The sequence below is a fragment of the Myiozetetes cayanensis genome, unplaced genomic scaffold, assembly GCF_022539395.1.
Source record: "Myiozetetes cayanensis isolate MyiCay16 unplaced genomic scaffold, myiCay2020 scf6-25, whole genome shotgun sequence".
Taxonomy (NCBI): Eukaryota; Metazoa; Chordata; class Aves; order Passeriformes; family Tyrannidae; genus Myiozetetes; species Myiozetetes cayanensis.
In genome coordinates this window covers 47966645-47976614 of record NW_026087853.1, presented here as the reverse complement: position 1 = coordinate 47976614, position 9970 = coordinate 47966645, and the positions used below count along the sequence as shown (strand labels likewise).

General features: G+C 50.3%; 1 protein-coding gene across 3 annotated transcripts in view; it reads left to right on the top strand.

The window, feature by feature from the left end:
* Nucleotides 1-1184: 1184 nt before the first annotated feature.
* TMEM86A (transmembrane protein 86A) overlaps nucleotides 1185-9970 on the top strand; it is a 28372-nt gene continuing 19586 nt past the window's right edge. Inside the window, exons 1-2 of one of the 3 annotated variants that reach the window (XM_050336853.1) lie at nucleotides 1964-2999; nucleotides 3121-3214. In XM_050336853.1, the coding sequence (XP_050192810.1) occupies nucleotides 3203-3214 (12 nt within the window). In that variant the 5' untranslated portion in view covers nucleotides 1964-2999; nucleotides 3121-3202. Of the gene's footprint in view, nucleotides 1325-1963; nucleotides 3000-3120; nucleotides 3215-5148; nucleotides 5283-9970 lie in introns of those variants that run through there. The other 2 variants (XM_050336852.1, XM_050336851.1) reach the window with 2 other exon arrangements.

The window sequence follows — 9970 nt, the reverse complement described above, 5'->3', positions numbered from 1 at the left end:
GGCTTCCTGAATCCTTAAATATTAATCTTCAAGTAAAAACATACTGAAGGTAGTCCCAGGGTCACTTTAATTAAAGTCTGAGCTGCTGCGTCCTACTGTCTTCCCACGTTAAATGTTCCTCGCCTTGTCTTTGTGCCAACACCAACATTTTCAGAGTCTCCAGATGACCTTGGCAGGAGGATGGGGATGTGAACTGGGAGGGACCCATTCCTGGGGGAACACAGGGTCCATTACCAGTCAATGGGAGCAGGGACAAGGCTGGAAAACGTGACCAGCTCCACAGGGAGAGGGTTTGTCAAGGGTCTCAAGATGGTCAGATGATGGGAAGTGTTAAGGGGGCAATTGTGAACCGAAAGGAAAAAAATGGGGCAACGGGGGGTGGTGAAGAGTCAAGGTGGAGCAGAAAGGGTGGAAGGCCACGGGGCCATGTAAGAAACAGGGATGTGAAAGGCAAGGCAGAAGCAGGAGCGGCAGGCGGGAAGCCGCAGGAAGGGAAGAGAGGAGAGAGACCGTGGTTCGGGTGTGCGGCACAGGGCGGCAGAGACCACGGGTATGCGGAGCGGTGAGCTGAGACGGGAGGCACTTGGGAGAGAGCGAGTGATGTGAGGTGCGCTGCCTCTGGTCCAGCGCCTGGTACCGCCGGCACCGCCACTGGCACCGGTGGCGCTCGGCGGTGCGGGAGCAAAGGACACGGTCCCGCCCCGTGTGCCCGGGGTCCCGGGGGCCCTCCTCGGCCGCCAGGGAACCCGCGCTGGGGAAGGGGCCTCCGCTGCCCTCGGGTATCGCGCCCTGCTCCGGCACGGGATGTGGGGCGGCCGATCCCGGGAGGGACCCCCGTACCGCCCCCGGGGACCGCGCCGCGCCGCCTCCGGGGCTGCCGAGGCTCGGCGCCCCCCCGGGCAGGGGACGCGGCGCACGGCCCGAGCGCTGCCGCCTGCCCGGCGGGCACATCGCCAGGAGGCGGAGGCGACACTGGCGCCGCCGCTGCCGGGGCCGAGCGAAGCCGAGCGCTCCCGCCCGGCCGCGGCCCCGGTGCCCGCTGCCCGCCCGCCCCTCTCCGCCCGCCCGGGGCGGGCCCGGGGCCGCCCCCTCCCGCTCCCCGCAGCGCATTCGCCGCGGGGGCCCCGCTCCGGTGACGTCAGCGCTGCCTAAAAAAGCGCCCCGGCAGGCAGGCAGGACAGCCGGCAGGGCGGGCAGCGGCCACGGCAGCGGCTGCAGCGACTGCAGCGACAACAACAGCGGCAGCAGAGGCAGCAGCGACAATAGCGACAGCAGCAGCAGCCGCTCGCGCCCCGCCGCCGACATGGTGTCCCCCGTCACCGTGGTGAGTGCGGGCCGCGCCGCGGGCGGGGGGAGCGGGACCCGCGCCCCTTCCCACGGGCACCCTCCCGAGAACCGGTGCCCACCCTCCTCGCCGGTGCCGCCCTCCCACCCGCTCCCCGAGGCGCTGTCCCCCGAGGGCGGCGGGCGCTCAGATCCGCTCCGCTCCCGCCGCCGGGACTGCGACCATCGCCCGCCACCCCCGTTCCCCCGTGCCCGGTGCTCACCCCGGCCCCCCCGGCAGCTGTTGCTCCAGCGGTGCGCCTGCACGGGCGGCTCTCCCTCGCGTCCTCCTCTTGTCACTTATGTTTTTGTAAATATTTGTGATATATCTGGTCTATGTGGACTGCATCTGCTCAGAGCGGCGCTGCCCCAGCTGCCCTGGGCTTGCGCCGCGGCAGCGCCCGGGAGCATCCTCCTGCTCCCGCGGCCTCCCTTGCTGTAGCAGGCATCTCTGCCTCACCATCCGGAGATGGCTTTGCTGTTCCAGGTGACGGCTTGGACTGAGGCTCCTGTTGACCAGCGTGTCGGGCAGACCTTACCACAGGCTGGATGACTGCCCGCTGAGACCTCTGGCTTTGCAAGCCAGTCAGGCACTTCCACCGTCTAACGACATGAGACGGGGATGGTGTCACCTGCCTGTTTCATAGGGGAGTCACAATGGTTAATTAACGTAACCAGCAATAAGGTAGCACCTCACCGCTGTCCTGTCCAGTTAGTGATGTGTGCAGCAGCACAGCTGGATTGATGGAGGAAAACTAGTAACTGAAGTAGCCGTGGCTTGTGACAGCAATACCAGGTCCTGGCCCTGCAGGGGAACAGGGGATGTTTCAGTGCTAAAAGAACAGCCAGAACAGCAGAGAAGCTGCACTGTTAGACATGCTGCTTTGCGTGTTCCTCTTTCTAGAAAGCAAGGCGTTTGTTGGAATAGCCCAGCAGACTAACACATGCTAACTATATAGAATAGCTAACTGTTGGTGGGAAAGTTGCCTGGTGCTCCGCTGCAGCACTGAACACCTACTGCTGGTATCCTGGTTCCCTGTCGATCCATTATCGTCATGTTTTGAAATATTTTGGTTAATGGCCAGGCCATTGCATGCTGTCGTGCAGGTAGAAATTTTGTCCTTTCACTGTTCTTAACTCAAAAAGCCGGGGTTCAGAACTTTTAAATTGCTTTGCCAGTTCTGCAGAGCAGCCTGTATTGTCTGATACTTCAGATGAATGTTCCCCCAGTTATTAACATGTACCTGGTAAGTTCATCAGCAGCCTGGGGATGACTTTTATCTCTAGAGACAGAGGGAAGTTGCTTGGAAATTATACCATTGTAGTGCCAATTTTTTTTTTTTGTGCTTTTCAAAAATAGCTAAAGAGATTTGGTATCTTTGCTTCTGTGCCATAAGCTAAATTTGTCCTTCAGTAATGCTTTTGGTTACAGTGAATCGTGTATATGTACCTTGGAATTAAAATCTTATGCTTGTACAATACTGGAATGGCTCAAAAACTGGCAGAATTTGTTTACTGTTTGCAGGAGGCAGTACATGGCTGTTCAGCTGGTGCATCAGGGTGGTCTTGCAGAGTCCAACAGAGCTTTGAGAGGAGGCAAATGACTAAAGCATGAGTATGTGTTGGAAAGTGTGTACATAGTTCAGACCTGAAGGCTTTGCCTGCAGTTTAGGAAGGTAACTTGGGAAGGGAAATTAAAAAAACCCCTGCTATCTTCACTTGTCCTTTTGATATGTAACTAAGCACATTTTTGCTCTGCCTTCATCTCTGACTTATGAACAATTTGCTTCACCAAAGGCAACTAACGCAGGTGTGAAGCTGTGGGGAGCTGGAAGGACAGTGAGACCAGGAGCTGTGACCAGAGCTGCAGCTGTTTACCATGGCTGTAGAGGTGAGAGGGGAGGGTGTCTGATCCTCCACAGCGCTCACAAAAAAAGAGATCTGCAAGTCTCCAGTCTGCTAAGGAGCAGTTCTTTGCACGTTCCATTCACTGGGCTGTCACATCACTGTTCTCTGAAGGAGCGCACTGTGCTCTCTGTGTTGGCTGTCCCGCGAAGGGCAGGGGCTGAATTGGTATCAAGCAGCAGCCTGTGCTGCCCTGGTGTGTGGTGCAGCCCTTGCACAGCTGCCAGCTGAGGGGGTGAGAAGCAGGGTGGCTGTACAGCAAGTGGGCTCCCTGTGACAAGTCGCTTGCTGGAGGCAATTGGTCTGGCCAGAGCTGGGGGCTAGCCTTGGGCCCAGGCCTTCTCTCTGTACTGCACTGCCTTTGCTGCAGGTGTTTGGAGCCAGCATGACTATTGCAGCCGTCACACGTGATGGGGAGACTCTGGAGGGGCAGCACCTGAGGCATAATCAAATTAGCTGTAGGAATTGATTTGTCTACAGTGTATGTCCTCTCCCAGCACAGTGCAGCATCAGCCTCTATGGGGAGGACAGTAGAACAGCACATCTGTGAGTGACTGGATTTTTATTCCCATTCTCAAAGCGATGGCCTTAGTACAGTACTGCAGCAGATGGCCCTGACTGCTTACACACAACCTGCTCTCCTGCATCTCCTCCTCTCGCCTTCTTTAGGACACTCTTGTAAAATGAGTCAAAACCCTGAGCTCCAAATCTGCTGTACAGCTGATAGCTGGAAGAAACCATGCAAGGAGGCACAGCCCATAGAGAGGCACTCAGGGGAGATCACAGCTAGGACTGCTTGTTTGTGCTGGCTGCCAGGTGTGCACCATTGCCTGGAGGGTTTGGCACGTCTGCCCTGCACACAGGGGGAGACCACGGCGTCCTGCAGAGCCAGCCAAGCTGTCGTCTCGGATGCTGCACAATTCAGATGTGCTGAGGGTAGAGTGTGCACACAAATACACAAGTCTGGTGCCAAAATACCTTTTTACATATTGTACCAGGTCTGGAGTCTTGCTGAGGCCAGAGTCTAGAATTGCATGGTGCTGGGCTGTGGCAGGGAAGATGCATTTGTCTGCCAGTCCTGTTCCAGCTGGTGAGCGATGCTCACTCTGGTTGGAAGTCACCTTGGAGAGAAGCTTTCACTGCTTACTCTGCTAGGCAAGCAGGAGAATCCTGCTTAAAAATTATTATTCTTGATACTGCTCTGATTAAGAGCTGTTTTTTCTGCATAAAGCCATGTGGGCTGAGAGCCTGCAGTTGGAGCTCAGTATTGATAAATAGCACATTTACTTCATGGATATGTGAGGTTTAATTCCATTCTTGTTCAGTCAACAATGGTCCCATCTTAATAAAAGAGCATTAGTTAGCGATTTTTGTCTAGTTCCCCCCCCTCCACTGTTGGCTAAGCAGTTTTTAGTAAGAGCTTGTGGACGATACCGTTTGCCTTAAGGACCTTTCTGCCCCACAGGCATTGTGATTGCAGGAGCTGCAAGTGTGCAGGAGATGACCCTGGAGACATGCAGTCATTCTGACATTTACATAAATAATGCTTCTTGCTCAAAGGGACCCTATTTTCTCCCTAAAGTTAAGGCTAAACTTAGTATAGGGCTTCACACCACCTTTAGGAAAACAGAGCATGGCAAATTTACATATTATTTAGCTGAGGGTAGGTCTCTTTGAGGGGCAATTATACATGATATTGGTGTGTCTTTTAGAGCAAGATGAACTATGGGCTCTCATCTACAATATCCCTTCTGCATCCGACTTTTACTTGACCTAGCACAGTCCCGTGCGTGGGAGGGAGATGAAATGCTGTTTGGGACAGATTTTTGCCCAGAACCCATATCTTAACAATCTCCATCCCTTCTTTTTTTGTCCTTTGATGTATTTGCATTTTCAAACAGAGATAGCTGGATTGGGGAAAAATATGTTGTTTTGGCTGCACAAAGGAAGATGAGCCCTCGGCCCTGTCCCCCTTAGGTGGGAAGCAGCAGCAGCATCCTGAGAACAGCCCTTGTCAGCCCTCTGAGTAGATGCAGGATGTCACTGTGATGAAGGTCAGTTGCAAGAACTGGGCAGAAAACCTGAAAGGTACGGTCTGGAAAGGTACTCAGTGGTGAGAAATATGGAATAGGGCTGGAGAACTGTGTGGGTATCATTGCAGTTTCTGAACGGGGGCCAAACCACACTGATCCAGATGGGTGTGGAAACCTGATGTAGATCACATTGCTTAGAGACTCTGCACTATGGGCAATTGTAGCAGTAGTAGTTTTAAAAAGCATAGTTTTAAAAGTTTATTATTAGAAAGTGTGCTCTATAATCCTCAAACTGCTGCTGAAAACAAGAAAGCTTGATCACACTTGGAGCTATTTCAGCCTTTGTTCTTAAGGAGAGAATGTATTATTTCTGCATTAATGAATGAAGTGTTAGCAAGTAGTAATTCTTATAGTAGAGAGTTAATTTTACTTGTTCTCTTTGTTTATATACAACATTGTTTTTTCATTGTAATTTCCCCCGTTACTTAAATACATCATAAATTGGGATTTTATTATGCAGGAGGCTTGTAAACATGCACATTTATATACTGCATAGACAATTATGGAAATATGGCACTTGTATAAAAACCAAGCCAATGTAAATGAATTATAGAAAAGATTTCTAAACACCTGAGCTCACTGAAGAAAGGGAGGGAATCATCACCTTAGGAAAGCTTAGCGGGATCTTAGTAGCATTTATGTCAGTCCCAGCTTTTGGGAGAAGCTCAAAGCTTACTGGGCAAAAAGCTGTGCTGATTTATGCCAGTTAGAGCCCAGTGTTACATACCACGATTTATTTTTTCGGACTGAACTTGTGCATTCTTGCTATGACATTGACATTCCTTGCTGTAGCTGTTGCTGTGAGAGGGTGGGCTATCAGAGGCTGGAAAGGGTGGCTTCTCTCACGCTCTTCCCAGTCCCAGGGAGGTGGCATATAAGCAGTTAGTGCTGCTGCAGGCAGTGCTGGAGATTAAAGCCTTCATTAACTCCAGCATATCACTCGAGTCACACGCATCTGTTGTTCAAAGTGTGCTTTGTGCATTAAGATTACGGGTCCAGTTCAGAAGTCTGTGCTTAGAATCCCTCTGAAAGGACAGAGATTCATTTCTCCTGTTCTCTTTTCCCGTTCAAGTATCTATATCCAAAATACGCTGTGTGCAAGAGAAGAGCCAAAGTTATCTTCTCTGTGGGTAACTTCACAGTACTGAGGAAATAATAACCCCAGTGAAATTAGACTCTTATAAAAAGATGGCATCTGGAACCCATCTTCTGCTAGCATGTGGAAACTCTTGAACAGCAAAGAGATTATTAGTTATATAACTCTCTTCCCTCCTGGAGGCTTAAATGGCTATTATATTAGCACTTAATTTTTCTTCTGCCCTTCATGTCACACAATGCCCAATAGATTTGTCATTACAATAGAGATGCAGGTTTTGCCTACTGCAACATGCCCAAAGTGGTGATGGTAATTGCTTCTTCTAGGCCACTTGTGCCCTTCCTATGTCCATTTTTTATACCACCATAAACTAAATAGAATTTAAGCTAATGCAGGTTTCTGTATGACAAGTATGTCAGTCTAGAGCACCCCTCCATGTAGTGCTAAATGTATCCAGATGACATGGCGCAGAAAACTGTGTCTAGGAGTTCACACATCACCAGAGCTGAAAGGCAGTGGATGAGCTGGGCAAGAGCTTTCCTGAAGATTTCAAGCGTGCTGGGGTGGGAAGGATTTCAGATACCCACAGAGCCCAGGGGCTCACACCACAGCTCTCACTCAAGGGTGCACAGGTGCAGTTTCACTCTGGATAAGTGCAACTTGTGCCTCTTCTTGCGTTAAGTTAATGTTGCAGGCTGACTCTTGTGTTGCAAATCTGCCTGTTAATGAGGATGGTGGCTGTTTTGATTCACCTTGCTGTGATCCTCTGGAAATGCCCTGTTTCTACAAGCAGGCTAGTCTTCTCCCAAAAACTAATTCCTGTAGATTACTGTAAGACATGGTCTTTCCAAAACTGAGGGAAGATGAGACAAGTTGTGTTACTGAACTGGCCTTGGGACTTCAATCAAGTTTGAATGAATGGTGAAGTTTCATTTTTTGCTCCTTACCATTTTTTTGCTCCAGCTTTGGAGACAGATATGGCACCAGTTGGCATCAGGCATCAAATTTCCAATTATGTATCAAAATGAGTGCATTTCTGCTAGTTGCAAGTAGCCTCTCATTGAATCATTGCTTGAGATTGAAGGAAGTTTGACATTAAGCCAGCTGCTCATTTTTCAGCACATACTAGACACACCAGGCAGATCCTCAGAATCACTTGTCTCCCATGGCTTCAGCAGAATGGAGCTGAGACCCTGGCTTGGCTGCTGTATCTCTATTTGCTTGTGTCTGTTGGTTTTGTCAGGGCATGAATACAGTGCTGATGTGCTCCACTGCAAGAGGAACTAAACAAGTTTCATGGCTTTTCCCTGCAACCCTGATACAAAAGGAGTGTGATGACAAGGTTATCACTGAATTGATGGTTATGAAATTTCCACTTGCCTTGGTTCCATCTGTGGACTTGCACCCTCAATATAAAGGGCATAACACTGGTAAGCAGCTGCACATTTATTTGTGAGTGTGGTCTGCATTTGTGTATGCAGCCTGATTACAGCGGGGGTTTTGCAAGTGAAAACCTTGATATATTAGTTTGAGTCCTGGGAGTGCATGGGTTAGTGTTTGCACCTGCCCACTCCACATGTGTTGAGATTGGCTGGGAGGGTCCAATTGACCTGCATTTAAGTTGTGTCTGATACCGACTTGTTCAGGTCTCGACATCTTGACACAAGAATAGATATTGGAAATCCAATCTGTGACTCTGCTGTCATCCTTTGACCTTACACCCTCCTATCTCTTAAGCATATTGGTCCCCTGATAACATGAGGAGGGCTGCTGCTTTTTTGTAAGGCACCTCTCTAAATACACAACCTTATCGGGGTACATTGCTATTTTCCCTTCTGATTTTCTTTAACATCAGTGATCACAAGCTTTCAGCCTGCAGGACATGATACACAGGTAGAGAAGAGCTTTTCATTCAGCTTCCCATTGGGCACAGTCTGAGCTGTCCCTCCTGCATTTCACCCAACTTGCTTTTGCTGGTATTACTGCCACCCCTTGTGAGGATTTGTACAGTGTCTCTCGTGCAGAGCTGCCAGCTTTCCCATCCGCTGGCAGCCTCCTTCCCCTCTTGCTTCAGTTCTTCCTTCTCGTTCCTTTGGCAAAAGCTTCACCTCTGCCAGGTATGCAGCAATCTGTTGTGTGAGCCAGAACAGCCAGCTGAAGAAGTGCCTTTTGAGTGCTGGAGGCAGTTTCACCCTTGGCAGGTCTTTGGCAATGGCTGCTGGGGCTGGTGCAGCCTGTCATGTGTTACCTGCCTTCTCTGCTGCACTGCTGGCTCTTTAGCTGTTCCTTTAAAGGGCTGTGGCAGCAGCACTGCCTGCAATGTTCTTCATTTAGACCCATGTTATTCCCCATAGCTTGTAGGTAAAATGAGGTCTTCTCTGCTGAAGAGGTTGCTTCAGGATGGAAGGGCCTCCCTTCCCTCCCAAATAGCAATCCCTGCTGGCAAAGTAGCATGGGGCAGGGTAGAGCTTTGCCAAGTGCCCATTTTCCCTGAGTACACATTCTTCCATGCATCCCCCCTGCTGCAGCAGAATGACAGAATGGCTGGGGCCCTCCAACAGGTACAATGGGGAACCAATACAATTGGCTCAGCCCAATGATTGCAGGGGATTGTGGGGTGCAAATAAGGCTAGAAATGGGAGAGTGCAGGCAAAAGATGGATTTCAGCCCTGGGAACAAAACACTTGGTATGCAGACTCCTCACTGCTATTACCAAGACTCAGCCTGCCCCTGGTGCTGACAAGGAAAGAACTGACAGTTCTCCCTGGGGTATTTTATTTTGGGTCTGCAACAGAGACTGGAGAGAGGCTCCAGTCTTGTCACACAGCTTGTGGGGCAGGTGTCAGTGTGTGGCACTTGTCTAGCAAAGGGCCTTGCAAAAGGGTGTCACTTTTTAATGTGGTCCTGTGCCCCACAGCTCATGTGTTTGGCTTACCTAACACTGCTTCTTCCTGGATAAGGGAAGTCTGCTCTCTCTTTCATAGAAAAGTGTGATATAAACAATGAAAAGTCTCCTCAGAACAAATGACTGTAGTCTGGAAGCCATCCCCAGAAATAAGTTGTGGAGACTCTTCCATAAGCAGTAGGAATTTTTTCCTGGATTTTAGTGTGACAAGCCAAATAGCTGCCCCTTCCCATCCTTAGAGGAATTGCCTGTGACAGGTATCAACTGTGCATTTCAGGGTGCTGGCTGGCTGGCTTGTGAAGTTCCCTGTGGCTTCACTGCATCCTCCTGATGTCCAGGGTAGCAGTAAGGATACAGCCCCACCTGACCTCACCGAGGAAGAGTACGAGCCTTGCTGTGGCAGCACTGCAGCTCTGATGAGCTAAATGAAAAGACACGTCCATTGTGGTTCATGTTTTTAAACACCTGCAAGGGTTTCTTTTGTGAGTGTTACAGCAAAGGAGGCATTCAGAGAGGCTTGCTTTCTGCTACACAAAAAGGAAGATCCGGAATCCCAGGAGGCAAAAACAGTCTTTGCTCTAAGATGCTGTCAAGGCAAATATTATATTTTTGCTTTCATTTCTGAGAGCCGATGAACTACTCTGAAAG